At 35.5% G+C, this 21680-nt stretch overlaps 1 protein-coding gene across 1 annotated transcript in view; it reads left to right on the plus strand.

Moving 5' to 3' along the window:
- Positions 1-4341: 4341 nt before the first annotated feature.
- Positions 4342-21680, plus strand: part of ICA1L (islet cell autoantigen 1 like) — a 46809-nt gene continuing 29470 nt past the window's right edge. The window contains exons 1-8 of the mRNA XM_008687375.2: positions 4342-4505; positions 6888-6960; positions 8213-8336; positions 9739-9937; positions 11679-11804; positions 13179-13277; positions 14538-14620; positions 16866-16909. Of these exons, the coding sequence (XP_008685597.1) occupies positions 4344-4505; positions 6888-6960; positions 8213-8336; positions 9739-9937; positions 11679-11804; positions 13179-13277; positions 14538-14620; positions 16866-16909 (910 nt within the window). The 5' untranslated portion in view covers positions 4342-4343. The remainder of the gene's footprint in view (positions 4506-6887; positions 6961-8212; positions 8337-9738; positions 9938-11678; positions 11805-13178; positions 13278-14537; positions 14621-16865; positions 16910-21680) is intronic.

Here is a 21680-nt window from a genome sequence, read left to right on the forward strand (position 1 = left end):
ACTTATATAGCTGTGTTCATAGCAGCTTTATTTGCAATAGTAAAAAATGAAAACCTGGTGTTACATTCACAAAATGGATTACTATTCAGCAAAAAAACAAAACAAAAAAACACTAGAGAGGGAAAAACTAAGGTGAAAAAAATCAAAACATTATTTCTTATAGGCTAGGCATTGGCTGAAAAAGGATACAAGGGAACTTTCTGGGGCTTTGGAAATGTTCTATACCATAATATCCATTTGTCAAAAGTATAGAGCTATTGTACACTTCAATGTATGTAAATATTACCAGAAAGAGCCATATATTAATGATGATAGAATGAGGTGGTAGGGAGTAGGTGAAAGTATAAATGATATAAAAATGGCAGAATATAGAGGTACCTGGGTGGTACAGTCATTTAAGCGTCTGACTCTTGGTTTTGGCTCAGGTCATGATCTCAGGGTCCTGGGATCGAGACCCCCCTCCCCTCCCCGTCATGCATTTGCCCCTTCTGCCATTGCTCTCTCTCTAAGATGAATAAATCTTTAAAAAAATTAAAAATCTATTTTTAAAATGGCAAAATGTTGACAGTTCAGCTATTATTTTATTTTTGTCTGCATATGTTGAACTATAACTTCTAAAGAAGTTTTTTATAAAAGATTTTATTTATTTTGCAGAGAGAGAGCATGAGGGGACTGGGGAGGGCAGAGTGAGAAGCAGACTCCCTGTTGAGTAGGGAGCCCGAGGCGGGATTTAACCAACTGAGACACCAGGTGCCCAAACTTTTAAAGAAATTAAGAAAGAAAAAACTCATATTTACCCAGACATTTACCAATGTCAGTTATCTTCATTATTTCCTGTGGATCCAAATTACTATTGTAATTTCCCTTCAGCCTGAAGAATTTGTTAGCATTTCGAAAGTCCCCCAGCCATGAATTCTCTCAGTTCTTTATCTGAAAATGTATTTTGCTTTCATTTTTAAAGAATATAGTTTTGATAGATACAGATTATTGGTTGATAGTTTGTTTTCTTTCATTCAGTACCCTAAATATATTCCTCCGTTGTAGTGTGGCTTTTATTGTTTTTGTTGAGAAACTGCCTGTAATTTGTGTTTTTGTTGCCCTGTACATAATATGCTATTTTGCTCTGCTTTTAAGATAGATTTTCTCTTTATCTTTTGATTTAAGTAGTTTATCTATGATATGCCTGCTTGTGGTTTTCCTTAAATTTATTGATCTGTAAGTTAAAGTCATTTACAAAATCTGGGTTGTTTTGTTCTTTTCTTTTTTTTTTTTTTCTGCCCTGTTTTCTCTCTCCTCTCCTTCTGGGTCTTTTTTTTCCCCTCTCTGTTTTTCAGATTAGGTAATTTTTGATTCATCTTCAACTTCACTTCTTATCTCCCGTCTTTGGTCTGTTCTTAATCCTATCCAGTTAGTTTTTAACTGAAGTTATTGAACTTTGCAGCTAGAGACTCTGACTTTTTTCCCCTCTCTATTCATTTATTGTACACATATCCTACTTTAAGTCTTTGTACATATTTATAATAGCTGTTTTAAAGTACTTGTGTGATTATTGCAATATCCAGGAAATCTTTGGAATTTATTTTTATTGACTGCTTTTTTTTTTCCTCTTCAGTATGGGTCACATTTTTGTAGTTCTTTGCAAGTCTAGTAGTTTTTGATTGGTTACTTGGCATTTTAAATGATGAATTTTAGAGACTCTGGATTCTGTTTTGCTTTTCTGAAGAATAATTTTTATTCTAGAAGGCAGTTAACTTGACTGAATTCAAACTCCAGATCCTGTCTCCTCTATAGTGGTAGCAGCTTGAATCTTTAGTTACTTCAGCTTCCAGCTGCTTATTTTCTGCCAGCACCCTTGGGGTCCCTTCCCTCACTTCATGGTTAGTTTAGTGATCAGCACAGGTCTTGGGAGGACTTTGTATACAGAATTTGGGGATCATCTCTTTGGCTCCCTCTCTTCTAGGATATCCTTCCTAAATTTCTGTAGTTCGTCAACCTTGAACTTGGTATCTCAAGCCCATAAGATTTTGCTTTCTGTTTAACCTACCTCCAGTGATGAGCAGATTCAGCAGTGCCCTCAGTCAAAAAACCACAAATGTGCAAATCTCATCTTTTGCAGATTTACCCCCCAGCCACTATACTCCCCTTGCCAAGAAATGTGTGCTCTCTGCAGGCAGGATAGCTTCCAGAGAGAAAAGGGAGGACTAAGTTTATTTCTCTGAAGTCCAGTCTGATAAGTTACGTTTTCTCCACGACGAAGGAGATAGTGAGGGATTGGAGAGAGGCAAGGAATATACTATTTGAGCTCTGTCAGCATTGAAGTCAAGGCAAGGAAAAGAGGTTCTCTTCTGATACTCCCTGGAATTTTGTTCTCTTAACTGATTGGGCCTAAGCTTGCAGTCAGCTTAGTAGAATAAATCAGCAGTTTGTCATACAGTTGGACTGACCCTCATGCTAATAAAAGTCTCAGGGGAAAACTAATTGGAAGCAGTCAAGAGCAACCAAAAGCAGACAGAAATTGGACGGGAAAGATGAACCGCAAGTTTTCCCTCAAGACTCTTTATGTGTTGGAACAGTATAATGATTATATCAAATCCAATTTGACTCTATACCAAGATTAAATTCTATTTTCTCTCTCAACTTATCTCCAGCCACCTTATCCAGCGTCGCGTATGAGAGGTTCTGCAGTTAAATGGTAACTAATCTAAACTGCCAGGAATCCAGGAGGATATCCAAAGCAGAATATTCAGAGAATGTCTAGAAAGTGGCCACCTGGGGAAATTTACATGTTATCTTTGTTTTAATTAATGCTTTTTATTTAAACCTACTTGGTGTGATATTAATATGGCTATTCCTGTTTTAATTTTGTTTGTGTTTACCTGGCATATCTTTCTGTGTCATTTTGTTTGAGGTGGACTCCAGATAGCATGTAGTTGGATATAGTTTGTTTTTTATGGTTTGAAATGATTTATATTTGAGAGGAAGTTTGCATTTATCATACTAAATAGTATAATTGTTCTTATTCTGTCATCTTAGTTTATACTGTTTGCCTTAATCTTGTTTTATGTTGCCTTAATCTTGTTTTTCCCGCCCTACTTTTGCTTTTGCTGGTTTTTCTTGCTTTTTTGTTTTGCACCTAGTAATTTAGAAAGTAGACATTCTATTTTTATTTAATTTGTAATTACTTCAAAAAAAAAGAAAGCAAAACTTTATTTCTTTACTAACAATAATACATAAATATCTGTTGATTCCCCTGAAAAGGATGGATGAATCACATTCTTTAGTACCTCTCTGTGGTCCTGCCTCCCACCATTTATTGGAATAATTTAGGCTTTTAAAACTATTATTATTTCTTTTTTTACATCTCCTTAAAGAATACCTTTTACGTTTGCATTTCCTTATATAGCCATGTTAACCGTATTAAGAATTACTTAGACATTAATTTTCAAGTTGACAGGTTACAATTTCCATCTTTATTTATTTACTTTTATAGTTTTTAAACCCCACATGGGGCTCAAACTCATGACCCCAGGATAAAGAGTCACATGCTCTTCCGACTGAGCCAACCAGGTGCCCCTCCATCTTTATTGCTAACATATCTCCCCTATACCTAAGATCTTTATTTTTGCTTATTTATTGGATACTAAAGTATTTCTTTGAGTTTTAAAGAAGAGTGTGTACCTGAATCTTTGCATATCTAAGAATATTTATTAAATGTGTATTCTGACACAGCAGTTACAACTATAGCAGGCTTTTCTAAGGAAATGTTAGTAATATGCAAAGATGTATATAAGTTCATTGCAGTATTATTACAAAGCAAAAATTAGAAATGAATAGATGTCTATAAATAGATTAAAATTAAATTATTTCCAATCATTATTGCAAAATTATAGTTTTATCACCTTTATCTTCTTTTTTTTTTTTTAAAGATTTTATTTATTTATTCGACAGAGATAGAGACAGCCAGCGAGAGAGGGAACACAAGCAGGGGGAGTGGGAGAGGAAGAAGCAGGCTCACAGCGGAGGAGCCTGATGTGGGGCTCGATCCCGGAACGCCGGGATCACGCCCTGAGCCGAAGGTAGATGCCTAACCGCTGTGCCACCCAGGCGCCCCCACCTTTATCTTCTAACTGAATTTAAATATCATTAATCTTTTGCCTATTACTTGTGCAAGTTGTATCATAAGTTTAGACCATGCAGAACAAATATTAGTATGTATAGCTATTAACATTAATATTCCATTTAGTATCTTTTTCACTGTTTCAATTGGATTAAATACTCGCTGACTACATATATATTACTGAAAAAAATTTAAGAAATTTTAGTCTGTTCCTTGTAGTCACTCCATGGATTCCTTTGGACAACCCAGACCAGAAGATAACCAGTCAGTAGTTAGCAGAATGCAAAAGAAATACTGGAAAACTAAACAGGTCTTTATCAAAGCAACGGGAAAAAAGGAGGATGAGCACGTGGTGGCATCTGATGCTGAACTGGATGCTAAACTCGAGGTAAATTTGAGGATTCTTTATATTGCATATAAGTGGTTATTTGTGGGACCATGAAGAACTTGCAGATTTGATAATAGAATGTTTAATTGTATTCATCTGTCAATCAGATCTGGGTAGAGGTTGCAATTCTCACAAATTGAGAATTGGCAAAACTGGTATTCATAAATTAGAGAAAGAATAATTTCTCTGGCACAAGTATTAATTTTTAAGTTAAATATTAATGATTATATTCCTAATTGAGACCATATGCTCATTATATATCATGTCATAATATTTTGTACTACTTTTACATGAAGTCTTATACCTCACTGAAATTAATTGAAATCAAATAGTGAGGTTTTTTTATTTTTATTATTATTTCTTTTAAAGTTTATTTCTTTAAGTAATCTCCATACCCAGCGTGGGGCTCAAACTCACAACCCTGAGGTAGAGTTACATGCTCCACCGACTGAGCCTGCCAGGAGCCCCTGAGTAAGGATTTTTATAAGTTAGAGTTTTTGTTTCTATAATTAAGGAAGAGAGTTAATTAAGTATTTTGTAATGTGTTTTTTGGCTGTGTTTTTCATTTTATATAAAAGAAGTAATTACCATGAAACTACTTTAAACCTGTAAGTGTTTTACACTTTTAAATAATTAAACTAATTAGAGGAAGTCTCCTGTATATACAAAAAGGTCTGGGTTTTAAATGCAGGTTTACTAATTCCATGTATGGATACTAATTGAAGATGCCTTTTAAAAGTATTTCCAAGTAGGAGTTCTGTTATGCTTGGATTATAATCATTTGTTTCAATCTTTTAAAGTATAGTTCTCATTAAATAGGTCATAATCTACTAAGTATTTTTATTCTACAAAACGTAAACTTATGTCATGGCCATAACAAATATGGAAATAGATAAGAAATTAACAAGCTTTTACTATTTGTGTTGAAAAGTGTTCTTCTTATGTTTTAATGACAAATGTGGAAAAAATGAAAGGACTTGATTATAAGTAATAAATGTTTTAAGGCTAAAGGAGCTGTTTACTGTTTCCACATATATTCCCACAGAAGTAAATTTTCCTGTTTTGTTTTACATTGTTGGGTAATCTGTGTGACATATTTCATATTCTTGTCCAATAGACAAATATGAAATCACTCAAGTACTTTCTCCTACGTTTGTAGTATATTTTTTAAGAATGGGAACATTTTTCATTGTACGTATACTTAAGTCATCATGTTGTATGCATTAAATATATTACAATTTTGTCAAATTATACTTCCCTTACATTTAAAAAAATTTCATTGTAAAAATAAAAAGAAATTGTTTATAAATCTTTCAAAGACCCATGGGGGAAAAAAACAACTATAATCATTTTATCATAGTAGAACAATCATTTTTATATCTTTTTCTAGTCTTTCATAGGATTTTAAAACTGCTTTTTTAAATTGCCAAGTCCATATACCAGTTCATTTCAAACATACCTAAACTTATGTGGAAAGTTGATGGTTGCTCCTCCATTTAGATTTTAGTGTCTATCACTGATCTTCCTTAGGTCAGATCACATACCAGAATAATAACAAAACTGTTTCAGAGAGGGAATATTCAGGCTCAACGGTGACATTGGAAATTTATTTGATACTCAAAGGGTTAGTGCCTAATATTATGCTACAGTGCCAAGGTCTTTTTGAACTAAAGTCTTGTAGCAATTCTTAAGCATAGGACTTTGTGGGAAGAAGGCTGTACCCTAAAACCTATGCCACCTCATTTCCCTGGGAAAACCTAAATTTAAAGATTATGTGTGAAGAGTTACCTCATGTGTATAATGTGTCCTAATCTCAAATTTTCATGTGCTTACTTGAAATGGATGTTTTATTTTTCTGTTAGCTGTTAGCAACAATAGTGATGAAGGGAAAATTCCAAACGAAAATAATCCAAAAGTAACTTATTTTTGATGTTGTAATATATTACTTAATTTTATGGTAATTCACTCACCTGTTATGCTTAAAATAATACTATAGAAAAGCCAGATTGAGAGTTAACATTTTCTAAGGTTATCTATACTCTTTTCGTCTGTAATTGGCAATATTTGATACAGTTTATATTGGATTTACATTTTTGCTATTTAGATAGTTTGGGGCTGAGGGGAGGACAAACTCCACAGTTACAAGTTTTTATTAGTTCCCATGTATTTATCACCATTTTTTCCAACCCTCATGGGGGAATCTAAATGGGGGAATCTAAATTTTCTATATCAAAAATAAAACCAATACTGAAGTACCTCAAAGTCAAGGAAAACAGACATAACATTTATAAAAGAATGTTCTGCTTTTGAAGTGCTTATAACAGATATGTTATATTTGTTTATGGTTCTTTAGATTGTCCTAATAAAATTTATATTTCAAAGGTTTTTCACTCCATTCAAGAGACATGCACTGAACTTCTGAAGATAGTTGAGAAATATCAGCTAAGACTCAATGGTATGAAATCCTAGATATCTATCCAATAATTCTCATTTAAAATAAATAATTCACTTGCATTTTTGAGAATGAACTATTTAAGGTAAAAACAAGAGTTTACTGAACTATTTTGTGAATGGTTCTTTATGACAAAGAAGTGACAGCAAGGAGCAGTGGGAATGGGGAGCTAGCAAGTGAGTGGACTTGAGTTCTGCTGCTGCCTCAGAGGTACTGAGGGACTTCCCTTTCAGTTTGTTTTGTGTTTGTTTTTTTAACTAGGCTCTGTGCGCAACGTGGGGCTTGAACTCAAGACCCCAAGATCAAGAGTCGCGTGCTCTACTGCCTGAGCTAGCCAGGCACCCCTTCCCCTTTCAGTTTTTAACTTTAGCTTTTCCAACAGTAAACCAGAGTGAGATTAGGCATGACATTAGTCATTTGTCACTTTAAGCTTATAATTTGAACACTTTATGGGCTCCCCCTTATTAGTCTTATTGTGATTAGAAGGTGAGACTTCTAAAACTTTGTGGTCAAAGACCACTTTTGTTTCATGTTTTACTTTCAATCTGTTGTGAACTGATATTTTTATAATATACAATAAAAATTAATTTCTAGAAAAATGAAATTAAGATATGCAAAATACAGGCACACATTTTTATTATTACTAGATTCAACAGATATAAATAGTCAAATTAGTAGGTTTCTAAACAGATTCTTAGTTTTGGTACTTGTTACAGGCTGGTAACAAATGCTTCCGGACTGGAATTGGTCCGTGGACCACACTCTGAGTAGTAGTATACTACATGACAACTTTTAGGGTTTCAGCAGTAAAATTGTGGATGTCTGTGGGCCTGGAATACTGAGCATAGGTCAATGAAGACAGGGTGGGAGTCAAGATTAAGTTAAGTTTAAATAGAATAGGAATACTTTGTAAGAGGCAGTGATCCTAAAATGCATGTCTGCACAATTGCTAATGCATCATTTGTGGTTTTGTCATTTTGGAATCTTTTTTTTTTTTCATTAAAGATCAGTCTTTCCCAAATCAAGTTCCATGAATTCACTACATCAGAACCATCTAGAGCACTTGTGCGTGGGGGGGAAGCAGATCCTAAGACCTATAAAATCAGAATCTCTGGAAATGGAGCCCCAGGAATTTGCATTTTTAAAATAAGCCTCTCTTTCCCCCCAAGTAATTCTTATGCTGTGAGAATTTTAGTTGTGTGTTTTAAACAAATGATGAAATGAAACAATTAACTATACTGTAATTTTTTCCTAGTTATATCAGAGGAAGAAAATGAACTGGGGCTCTTTTTAAAGTTTCAAGCAGAACGGGATATGACGCAGGCTGGTAAAATGATGGATGCTACCGGCAAGGCTCTCTGTTCTTCAGCCAAGCACAGGTTTGCGGTGTTCTACATCATCCCTAAATCTGTAGTCAGCGTGATAGTTGTGACCTATGTTTCTAAATTTGCATGTCTGTAAAGGTTACCGATCGTTTCAGTAAAGGGTTAAAAGAGAGCTATATCGGGGCGCCTGGGTGGCACAGTGGTTAAGCGTCTGCCTTCGGCTCGGGGCCTGATCCCGGCGTTGTGGGATCGAGCCCCACGTCGGGCTCCTCGGCTGGGAGCCTGCTTCTTCCTCTCCCACTCCCCCTGCTTGTGTTCTCTCTGTCTCTGGCTGTCTCTATCTCTGTCGAATAAATAAATAAAATCTTTAAAAAAAAAAAAAAAAGAGAGCTATATTACAGCATATAATTGTTTTGATGCCTAACTCTTATTTATTTTGTATGTAAAATAATTACTTAGAAATTGACATTCTAGGCTGCTTAATTCCTAGAAATAGACTTTAAGCCTATATTTAAATTTCTTATGTGGTTTAATATAACAGGTACATACATATAAAATATGTAGATTTAATTATTTTCTTTCTCTTTTTGGATACTATCTAGAAGTACATTAGAACTTTTCTTCTTTTTAAGCAGAGAGCCTTTTTTTTCTTAATTATTTGGCATTTATCACTTTACAAATTTTTAACAAAGATACCTGCTGCAAAGAATCTCCTCCATTTACCGAATACAGCAAAAATCTTTGCATTTTCAGAAGAAAAATAAAAACAGGTCTTTTCAGACCTGTAATGACGATGTATTAACTTAAGTGGCTTTATTCTGAAACACCACATCAGTGCAAAAGCCCATCATTAAGGAAGTAAAAAAGGGACACTCAGTAGACACTCAGTAGAAGGCCCTTCAGTGCCACTAAGTCAAAACGCGTCAAAACTGCGTCAAAAACGCGGACTAGAGGAGCTGGGTTTGATTGCTGTTTCTTAAATTCTCAATTTTTTGTCCTCATCCTCAGCTGCTAAGAACTCAACACTGATTAATTCTCCTAGCATTTTATCTACTTTTCTATACCTAGATTTTACCTCAATTTGTCACATGAAAGGCTTTTTCTATTTATAGGATTATGTTTTGTGAATACAGGGTCTCTTTTACCCATGGAACTCTTTTCTAAATGGCAGAATTACTTGGCAGATTATTTACACATGGATTGACATCCAAAATGTTGCAAAAATAATATATTTCTTAAAATAAAAAAAGGGAGAGATAAAGACGTCATTATTAGCAATTCAAAGTTGGCTATATGATCTTTATTTGCTTTCTAAAGTTCCTTAGGCATCTTAATAATTTCCTATTTTATAGACTCATCTTGACAGCAGATATGCTTTATGGTTTTAAACCTTTGTTTTTATTTTGTTTTATTTATGGGATGTACATCCCTCTGGTTTTTATCTCTCTGCCATTAGACTGGCCCTGTACACTCCTCTGTCTCGTCTTAAGCAAGAAGTAGCAACATTCAGTCAAAGGGCGGTATCTGATACCTTGATGACAATCAACCGGATGGAGCAAGCACGCACAGAATACAGAGGAGCCCTGCTGTGGATGAAAGATGTGTCCCAAGAACTGGACCCAGACACCCTAAAACAAATGGAAAAGTTCAGAAAAGTATGAAGATCCTTTCCCTTTCTGTTCCTTGATACATAAACCTATTGAACTTACACAGAATAATTTAATCGAGATCATAAAATATCAGGCTATTTTTGAAACACATTATATTATAAATTCTTGGTTGCTTGGAGATCTTTGAAGTACAAAAGGTTGTTACACTTTTTTTTTTTTTTTTTTTTTACTCTGAGTGACATCCCCACCCTATCAACCTTTTCTATTAATTTTTTTATCCCTCTCACAGTAGATGTCACTACCCTTTAAATGTTGCTTCACTGGACTTTTGGGATTTGTTTGCAGAAGGGGAATAGTTTATTAGTGAGGAAAAAATAAACTAATTAAAGTAAAAATTCAGGTAACTTGATTATTATAAGAAAAAGTGAAGATTATCAGATTCTTCTTCTGCTACAATACATAGCTTGACCACAGGCTTTTAAAGTATGTATGGACTTAACGTTTTTGCTAAATAAACTACTTATGAATTGTATCCCCTAAATTTACCATATATGAACAATAAAATTCATTCCTTCATTTAATAAATATTTAGAGTACATATAATACAAATCATATTTAATATTGACTGAGCTTTTACTCTATACCAGCCATGTAGGCCACAGCAACCTGTTACTCTTTCCCCATTATAATCAGTGACAATTAGAATATAATCCAAAGGAGTTGTTAGACAACATTGTGAATACACTAATGCCACTGAATTGTATATTTTAAGTTTATGTTATCTGAATTTCACCTAAATTTTAATAAAAAAAGAATGCATTCTAAACCTATCTGGACCCAGACAGCCCTGCACAGTCTGTTTCCTGGTCCCTGTGCAACCACATCTTGCACTTTCTATACTCCAGCCCTTTCCATGCCCCATGAAGGAATATGTTCTAGCCTATTCCATATTGTTCTGCAAACATATTAAGCTCTTCACCCACTTTTGTCCTTGCTTTTCCCTGAGCCTGGAATGCTCTTCTCAGAATCTTGGCATGGCTCCTTATCATCTTTCTGTCCCAGTTCAAACATCTTGCATGAACTCACCAAAGGCCTCCCTGATCATCTTACCAAAAGTAGTCATTTCTTTTCACTTATATGTTATCTTTACAACTTGAGATGATCTTATACATTTATTTACTACTGCTTTTTCCTGTGCCTCCCCACTCAGGGATGGTGGGAAAGAACATTGTTTTGTTCACCACAATATCCCAGTGCCTGGCACATAATAGGTACCTTATAAATACTTGTTGAATGAATGAATAAGTATATTTAAAAGTTGAATATTCATGCCACTTGGTGACATATGACTTACCTTAAGTATAAGAAATATGATAGGCCTATATTTAAATTTATAAATTTATCTCCATGATTCAGAGCTATTATTAATGCTTCTCAACACTTTAACTATGTTCCCTTTCCACTCATTCTTCTATTAGCTAAATATTATCCATCAGTAGTTTTGGATGTTTCTTTTTATTTGGAATCTGTGGGGTTTTTTCTTCTTAACTATATACTTTCCATTTATCACTGCGTACTTTCTCAGCATAAAGATAATCTGCTGGAAAGAATCTCTTACACTTACTAAAAATAGCCAAAATCTTTACCCTTTATCATGAAATAATACAAGAAAAGGGAGGTAGCCTTCTTTATTACAATTTCATGTGTCTGAAAATATGTTTCATGAGCCTGTATGGTACATTTATATCTGCATTATCGGTAATAATAATAAATATTGTGGTTTCAGGTGCAGATCCAAGTGAGAAATAGCAAAGCTTCTTTTGACAAGTTAAAGATGGATGTTTGTCAGAAAGTGGATTTACTTGGAGCTAGTCGCTGCAATATGTTATCTCACTCACTCACTACCTACCAGGTACCCACCTCCATGGTCAGCATGTCCTTGCAGTAAAGATGAGTGGTGAGATTCCTTTTTAAAAGTTGTCTAAAGGGTATTAAAACATTGCATAATCAGATTCCTTTGACTTTGAAAACTGACTTACTGAGGTTATGACAGAGAATCTGAATTCTAGACTAAAAAAGACCTTCGGGATTGCCTACTCCTGTATCTTCATGTTATTCTCCTTGGTGTCCTAGGAGAGGGAGACTTAGGGGCCGTCTAGGTTTGAGAAGGGTGTGTTGAGGCAGGATTCACATCTCATTAACACTGGTTCACCCAGAACTACTCCACTTTGAACTTCTACACTCAGTTTCATTTGAAGCAAAGATGCTGTGGCCCAATAGTTTAAAACTTTTCTGTCATTTTATAGCTGAAGAAAGTGAAACCTAGGAGAATTAAAGTAAATGGCAGTGTTGGGCTAAAAGCCTAGGTTTTCTCATGCTGGGTCCCGTGTTCTTTTCATTCTGCCAAGTCTCCCTCTCCCACCACTTTAACCTCAGCAGTCTCACCTGTGCTTCTATTACCCCAAATCACACATAAATATCATGCAATGAATAAGCGAGATGTTAATTATTAGCAATAACTATTTTTAACATGTATTCGTGAATGGCAGAATAGAATAAAATGTATTTACTTAAGATAAGAATAATAAAGGGAATGGACATTCACTGGGCCTTGTAGGAAATCTACCTCCTTGGATATAGTACCGCGGAATACAGGAGTCAAGAAAGGACGCACTTAAAAATAAAAGTATCTGGCAATCCATGTAGCATACACCTGAAACACAATAGCTATTAGTTCAGTTCTCTTTTATTATCTCCACTCAGCCCCCTCACATTGAATAGGAACTCTGAAGCATCACGGAAAATGTCCAATTATTTGAGCCGGCTTGAGAACACTTTTTTTTTTTTTTGGTCTTTCTTGTGCCCTGAATGAAAGACTAAATTCAGTGGTACATACTATTTTTTTCCAATTAATAAAAGTTTATATATGCTTACCAACATAAAGATTTACACATATACCCCTAATACAAATATGGTATTTTTGTGCTTTTAACGTTTCTCTTTTGGACTCTTCAGAAGGTGTTCTAATCTACTAGCATTACTCTCTGGCTGACTCCAGTGTACATTCCAGTGCTGTATACAGATAGGCACATATATATGCTGATACAGATGCCAGTTCTTAGGCAGAATTACTATTTACATTGCTTTCTGGTTCCCCAAACTTGGAAATTGATTTTACTTCCTACTGCTTATTATTCAGCAACCATTCATCTACCTACACTAGTGAGGAAAAATAGCAGTGAAAAAAAGAGTGAGAACTGTAGTGACAACGTTTCTTTTTCTACAGAGGACGCTGCTTGGATTCTGGGAGAAAACAGCTCGATTGATGTCCCAGATCCATGGGGCCTGTCCTGGCTTTCATCCATATGATTTTGTAGCTCTCAAGGTATATTTCTTTCCATGTTCTTTTGTTAGATATTATACTTCATTTGGATAACATTGAAACTATTTTGTGCTAAGCCTAACTTTGAATTTACAAAACATTAGGAAATATTTTTCTGTATTCCTTCGGCCAGTCGTTTTTCTGTACTTCTCTGATTCCAAGTGCTACCAGCAACCCTAAACAGATACGTGAGAATACTGCTGATGGGCTCAAGATATTGGAGGGGGTTCGTTGGGGGGAGTTAAAGAGTGAGCAAGAGAAAAGAAAATTAAAATGCAAACGAGATAAGAAAAAGTTATGGAAAAGAAAAACTTCAGAGGAACAAGCAATGGAAAATGGTCATAGGTTTTCAAAAACAACCAGAGTACCTACTGACAATTTTAGAAGTTAAAGAAAAATTTCCTTGCTTTACTTTTATACTCATGTTGTAGATGTGATTCATGATGCAAAAATTATGGGTGATTGCAGCTGAAGAGACTACTGTATAGTATTAGATCATCTCTTTCTGTAATGCTTACATGTAAAAGGTACTCTCGGGTTGTTAACATTTGTTAACATCTTCCTGTTAACCTTCTTTGCATATGGCTTATCTAGCAGAGTTACACCATGGTAATCGTTTCTTTAATTTGGTAGGCTAGGTTTCAGGGCCTTTGAATTTATCATTCTTCCTTGTTTTAAATAGAGTTTGAAAATGTTGTTGAGATTACTCAAGCTAGATGTGGTATCTGTGATAGATTCATATCTTGCGCCTGTGTATTCCTGGGGCTTCGTATGGATTTTTAAGTCATGTTCTGACATAGCATCTTCATTCTAATAGACACCCTTGTATTAGTCTTTATGTTTTTTGTTGTGTGTATGTTTTGTTTATTTTTCTATATTAATGTTTCACTGGATAGCATACTGTATTTTTAGGCAAATTTAATATCTAATTTCTGTTCAGATGAAGGCAAAAATCTTTAGCCATATTTAGAGCATTGCAGTCAAAGTCAATAAACACAGTGTAAGTCTTCTTTGGCGTATCACAGACTTGTAAACCGTGTGGCTAGCCCATGTCACAGGCTGTATGGTTGCCACAGGCAGCCAGGATAAACAGGGACACAGGGCTTAGTTCAAATTACATTAGCATACATTTCCCATATCTCTCACTCTAGTCTACTTCAGAAATATCTCTATTTTATGTTCTTTAGAATTTTTATTCTCATTTTGTTTGTACAAAGAGAGAAACAGATTCCATCTACTTAATATTGAATTTCTTGTCCTTAGCAACTACAAGACACTCCAAGCAAGCTTACTGAAGACCAGAAAGAACAAATAGAAAACAGTTCTCTCACTGAAAACCTCAATAAGTAAGCAGGCAGAAGTATGGTGTTATGGATACTGATACATGATATATAATATAATTGGAAACTGTAGATACTGATACATGATATATTTGGAAAGAGTTCTTTTTTGACTTACTGAATATTTATTTCTATGTCATTTTTCCAGTTAATATTTTTAAGGGATTTTTTTTTTTTTTAAGTGAGCTCTGCGCCCAATATGGGGCTTGAACTCACGACCCAGAGATCAAGAATCAGGTGCTCTTCCGACTGAGCCAGCCAAGGTGCCCCATTTTTCCAGTTAATATTGAACATTTGTTTTGAAGCCTTATTTTCTCCCCCCCTTCCCCCGTTTTAAACAAGTCAGGCAAAGTTGATGGTAAGAGTACAGAACAGATTGGGGTGATAATTCCAAATTCTATAGTTTGGGAGACTGAGTTTTGTATTAAGAGCCTCTACCTAGTGAATCCCAGAAGGACCAGCTTGAAAGAGAAAGGGACAAATGTCAGCAGCTGTGAAACAGAAGCTGTTGAAATCTATCTCCAGAGCAACACAAATGGGACTGGGGGTGGTTACCTGAAAATGGGGGTTCTTATCATGCACATACTTTATGTTGCTTGTTTCCCTTTTATTATATAGTACCTTTGTTTTCCTTTTAGAGCTGCCACTTCTCATTTTAACTAGATTTCACTGAGTGTGGTAACAAACCCAGAAATAAGACTCGAATTGTGGCACACCATATATTGCTGAGTGGAAAATGATCCAGGATATAAGCAGGTCCCTCTTTTCTCTATGGGGAAATCCAAACAAATTTTTTGGCTAACTTGAATATATGAACAATTTAGGGTATAGATTAATCAAATGTATAGTTATAAATGAAACTTATACTTTGACATTTAAAATCCTATGTTACATGAAATACATTTATTTAGTAAATTTTTTCCATGGTCACATTTCATGAGAGTTTTATTCAAAATCCTCTCATGCATCTTCAGCATTATGAGAACTATCTTTTGAGTTAACTAACAGAGTCTAAAGCATTTTACTTTCTCTTCTAAGTGGTTTAAAAGCCCATGTATATGTACTGTCTTTGGAAATTTCATTCCAAGTCATTAGTATCTATTTTCTCTGTAGGTTTATTTTTGTGTTTTTTGCAAATAAATACTGTATAGGTTTCCCCTGCTATCTGAAAGTGGAGTGTCCCAATGAAACATTTCATAAGCCAGTACAGTGTAAGGAAAGAAGCAATTACCATTAATTTTTGTGGAAAAATTTTTTGAGTATTCCTAGACTCAAAAAATAACCTCCCTAAGGCTTTTCTGACACATCTTGCTAATGTATGCACAAAATAAATGGAGATAAAGCACAGATGCGCACAGACACAGTTCAGCGCTCTAGTGGCTTAATGCTGAGATGCTGAGTGTAGTTCCCAGGGAAGGGGCTTAATGGTGCCGCTGTCGCTGCTCAGGGTGCACACTGCCTCGAAAAGGGCTCCTTGCAAAACAAACACTTAACACTCTTTTTGCTCTTTGCCTTTGCCTTTTTTATAAAAGTGAAAATCGTCTTCGGACTTCTTTCAGGTAGCAAAGTGGGTACTAACGTAGGTCTTCTGTAGAAGCATAGTGCAAACTTTTGAAAAGCAGGGGATACCTGTATTACTTTTTACATATTTTTAAAGATTTATTAAAAACAGCCTCTAATACTAGAATTGTGAGGCTACACCCCGGGAATAATGCTTCAATCTATATTCAATTTCTTTTTCTAGTTTTTTATTGCAGATGGATGATATAAATATCCAAAATTAGTATTGACTGAGAATATTTTAGGCAAATGTATCTTCTTTTGCAAACATCACTTTGCTCTTCGAAATAGAGTACTCCATTTTTTCTGCAATTCTTCGTTCCCTCTATTTAGATCCCAAGTATTCTTGAGCAAATGCTTTAGTGCTTGAAAACTAAACCTCATGCTCTGTGACTTTGGTGACAGATGTTCTCTCTGATGTACTTAGCACACTGCCGATAATACTGAACACAGTTCCTGGTGCTTCATCAGTAATCAGTAACTGTTGTTGAAAGAATAAGGGATGAGGGATTATTTTCATAGTCTATGTAGATCTAGAGAAGAAGTGACATTTGTTTCAGATTTTAGATCTATCTACAAGACAACTATTTTATATGTTATCTCAGTTAAACATTTTTTTAACCATATACAACTGTAGAATATGAGTCCCAAGTATATTTTAACTGATAAAATTTTTTGGTTTTTACTTTAGGTTAGTTTTGTCAGATGAGGAAGTGAGCTTGGGAAATGAACCAGGTAAGATGGTAAATTCATTAAAATGTGAAATGATCACATTTGAAATGTCAAAACAGTTTGTCACAACATTTTAAAACAGATTGTATTAATATCCATTCACTTAAAAAACATGTTAAGTCTATTTATTAATCTCTTCTATATAAACACTTTTGAGTTAGTTTTCTTTTCCCCCCAGCTTTACTGAATTATAATTGACATATAACACTGTGTAAGTTTAAGGTGTATAGTGTGATGATATGGTATATGTAAGTATTGCTAAATGATTGTCACTATAAACAGAGTTAACATTTCCATCCCCTCACATAGTTACTATATATCTTTTGGCAGCAAGAACATTTAAAATTTATTCTCTTAGCAACTGTCAAATATATAATACAGTATTGTTAACTATAGTCACCATGCTATATATATTAGATCCCCAGAACTTAATCATCTTTAGCTGGAAGTTTGTACCCTTTGACCAAATTTTACCATTTTTCTCCCCTCCCAGACCCTAGTAACCACCAGTCTACTTTCTGTTTCTGAGTTTGGCTTTTTAAGATTGAACATTTAAGTGAGATCATACAGTATTTGTCTTTCTTTAACTTATTTCACTTGGTGTAATGTCCTCCAGATTCATCCATGTCATTCCAAATGGTAGGATTTCCTTCTTTTTTATGAGTGTGTGTGTGTGTGTGTGTGTGTGTATACACACACACACACACACACATTTTCTTTATCCATTTACCTGTGATGGACACTTCAGTTGTTTCCATGTCTTGGCTATTGTAAATAATACTGCAGTGAACATGGGGTTGCAGATACCTCTTTAAGATAGTAATTTTATTTTCTTTGGATAAATACCTAGAAGTGGAAGTGCTGGAACATATGGTAGTTCTGTTTTTAATTTTTTGAGGAACCTCCATACTGCTTTCCATAATGGCTGCACCAATTTACATTCCCACCAATAATGCACAAGTGTCAAGTGTTCCCTTTTCTCCACATCCTACCCCACACTTGCTATCTCTTGTCTTTTTGATACTAGCGTTCTAACAAGTGTGAGGTGATAGTTCACTGTGGTTTTGATCTCTATTTCCCTGATAAGTAGTGTTTAGCACCTTTTCATGTATGTGTTGGCTGTGTATATGTCTTCTTTGATTGGAAAAATGTGTATCTAGGTTCTTGGCCCATTTTTTATTCAGGTTATTTTGTTTGGTTTTGCTATTAAGTTATGAGTTCTTTTTTTTTTTTTTAAGATTTTATTTATTTATTCCACAGAGATAGAGACAGTCAGCGAGAGAGGGAACAGAAGCAGGGGGAGTGGGAGAGGAAGAAGCAGGCTCACAGCGGAGGAGCCTGATGTGGGGCTCGATCCCATAACGCCGGGATCACGCCCTGAGCCGAAGGCAGGCGCTTAACCGCTGTGCCACCCAGGCGCCCCAAGTTATGAGTTCTTTACATATTTTGGATAGGAACCCATTATCATATAGATGGTTTGCAAATATTTTACTCATTCTGTAGGCAAATATGATTGGGTTTTTTGATTATTGATTGTTTTGTTGTTTTTTGCTGTGCAGAGGATTTTTAGTTTGATGTAGTCTTCTTTATTTTTGTTTTTGTTTCTTGTGCTTTTGGTGTCCTACAAAAAAATCACTGCCAACACCAACGTCAAGGAGTTTTTTCCCTAGTTTTTTTTTTTTTTTTTAATTGAAGTATAGTTGACATATATTAGTTTCAGGTATTGTGGACGCCTGGGTGGCTCAGTCAGTTAAGCATCTGCCTTCGGCTCAGGTCATGATCTCAGGGTCCTGGGATCAAGCCCTGCTCAGTGGGGTGCCTGCTTCTCCCACTCTCTCCTTCCTGCCACTCCCCCTGCTTGTATCTCTCTCTCTCTGTCAAATAAATAAAAGTCTATATTAGTTCAGTTATGTAGCACAGAGATTTGACAGTTATGGACATTACAAAATGTTCACCATGGTTAAGTGTAGTCAGCATCTGTCATCATGCAAAGTTATTACAGTATCATTGTTTGTATTCCCTGTGCTGTACTTTCCATTCTCGTGATTTGTCCATTTTACGACTGGAAGTTTGTACCTCGTAATCCCCGTTATGTATGTTGCTTATGCCTCCACCCCACTCTGCTCTGGCAACCATTAGTTCTCTATATTTATGTGTGTTTCTTTTCTTTGTTTTGTTTTGCTTTGTTGTTGTTTTTTTTTTTTTTAGGAGTCCAGATATAAGAGGGATCATATGGTATTTGTCTTTCTCTGACTTGTTTCACTTAGCGTAGTACCTTCTAGGTCCATCATGTTGTCACGAACGGCAAGATTTCATTCTTTTTTATGGTTAATTCCATTCTGTATGCATTCATGAACTATATTTATATCATCCTATTTTAAGCTGATAAGAACTTCAATAGCACATAGAAGCTCTACACTTTCTCCCCCTCACATTTTAGGTTATCAGTGTTATAATTTACATCTTTTTTGTGTATCCAATAACAAATTATGGTAGTCATAGTTATTTTTAATGTTTGTTTTTTTAACTTTTAAACTAGAGTTGAAAGTGATTTATGCACCATTTTTTCAATATTATAGAATCTGACTTTGTATATCTTTACTGATGAGTTATACACATTCATGCAGTTTTACGAGGTTATTTAACATCCTTTCATTTCAGCGTGTAGAATGTCCTTTAGCTTTCTTTGTAAGGGAGGTCTGGTGGTGATGAACTTTCTCAACTTTTGTTTGTTTGGGAAGGGCTTTATCTCTCATTTCTGAAGGACAGCTTTGCCGGGTATAGTATTCTTCTTTGAGTTTTTTTCTTCCAGTATTTTGAATATATCATACCACTCTCTCCTGGCCTGTAAAGTTTCTCCTGAGAAATCTGTTTAGTCTTATATGTGAGAAGTCACTTCTCTCTTGCTACTTTAAACATTTTGTCTTTGACTTTTGACAGTATGATCACAATGTGTTGTTGTATCTGACTGGGCAAAGCTGCTGCTTATGCTCTGAGGTCGCAGGCAGCCCATTGGCTGTATTTTGTGTTTAAGTGGTGCTGTTGGCTGGGATCCCTGGTAAGGGGCTGTGCTCTGAGGTCAGGCAGGGTCACTAGCTGGGCTTCACAGTCATCTCTGATCAAATGATGCCACTACCTAGCCTCTTTTTTCAGGCAGGGTCACAGGCAGGGCTTCGTGGTCTGATATGGCCTCAGCCTATGCTTTGCATTAGCAGGACTGCAGAGGCTGGGTTCTGAATCAGGCAGGAAGGTGGCTGTGCTCTGCTGTTGGGCAAGATCGCTGACCATACTTCCTAGTTGAGTGGGCCTCATGCTTTGCTGCATGATTGGACAGGGCTTAAGGCTGTGTTTTACAACTGAGCGGGATCATTGACTGGGCTCCCTGCTTGGGTGAGACTGCAGGCTGTGCTCAGCAATTGAGCATGGCCACCAGTGTGGCTTCAGTGCCAGGTAGGGCTATAGACTGGAGTTTGCTGCTAGGCAGCACTGTAAGTTGGGCTGGATGCTCCCTAGGGTCACCGTTAGGGCTTCCTGGTGAGCTAGGCAGGAGGTTATGCTTCATACTTGGGTGGGGCAGCTGACTTGTTTCTCTTTCTGGGTGGGTGGTAGGATATGCTCTGTAACTTCCCAGGGTCTCAGTCCAGGCTTCCTGGTCAGGTGGGACGGAGGCTATACTCAGCAATGAGTTAGCTTTCTAACAGTACCTAATTAGAAGGTCTACTTATTTTCTTTAGGGAATTTTGATTTTCTCTAAGATAAAGGCTTTTAATGTAGACATTTATTTCACAGGGTTGTATGATTAAGTTTCAAGCTTTTCCTCACACTTCAATACATGTTTTTATTTTTTTATAAATACATATTATGTATACAATCAGTATATATTCAATCAGTGTGGTTTTGGAGCCAGAAAAATCGGGGTTTGAATGCCAGCTTTAAAAAAAAAAAAGTCATTTATACCTCTCTCATTTTTCTCATCTGAAATATGAGTCATATACTCCTACCTTACAGAGATATTAAGACTAGAGGTATTTATAAACTACATAGCACATGATAGGTGTAGAGTTACTGTGAGAGACATTTTTAAATGTACACATAAATACAGATCATATTGTTAAACCAGAATAATTGTGGACTTGTATATCTAACATAGCTTCAAGTATATGTTCAAAAGGTTAGCTTCTTGGGCATCTATAGTCCCATACCCAAGTAGACAACATTTTTTTAAAAGGCCCAGATGAAATATAATGGACATTGTTGTAGTTTCACCATTCATTTGTAGCATTATTCAATCATTTAAAACTGCTGTATCAGTAATTATGTCTACTTTTTTAAAAAGATTTAATTATTTTAGAGAAAGAGCACAAGTGGGAGGAGGGGGAGAGGGAGAGGGAGAGAAAGAATCCCAAGCAGACTCCTCACTGAGCTTGGAGCCTAATGCAGGGCATGATCTCACAACCCTGAGGTCATGACTTGAGCCAAAATCAAGAGTTGGTTGCTCAACCAACTGAGCCACCCACGTGCCCTGTTATGTCTACTTTTTAATTCTGGATATTTATTTGTTCCTTCTCTCTTTTTTTCTTAATTAATCTTGCTAACGATTTACTTATTCTATCAACAAATCAACTTTTGGTTTTGTTACACCTGTCTATTGAATCTTTGTTTCTGTTTCATTACCTTTAGTTCTTATCTTCATTGTTTTCTTCCTCTATTTTTGGTTTTTTAAGGCTAAAATTTCCTTTTTTCTGTATCCCACAAGTTTTTTATTTTTATTTTT

Source organism: Ursus maritimus, unplaced genomic scaffold (assembly GCF_017311325.1).
Source record: "Ursus maritimus isolate PB19 unplaced genomic scaffold, ASM1731132v1 scaffold_1, whole genome shotgun sequence".
Lineage (NCBI taxonomy): Eukaryota > Metazoa > Chordata > Mammalia > Carnivora > Ursidae > Ursus > Ursus maritimus.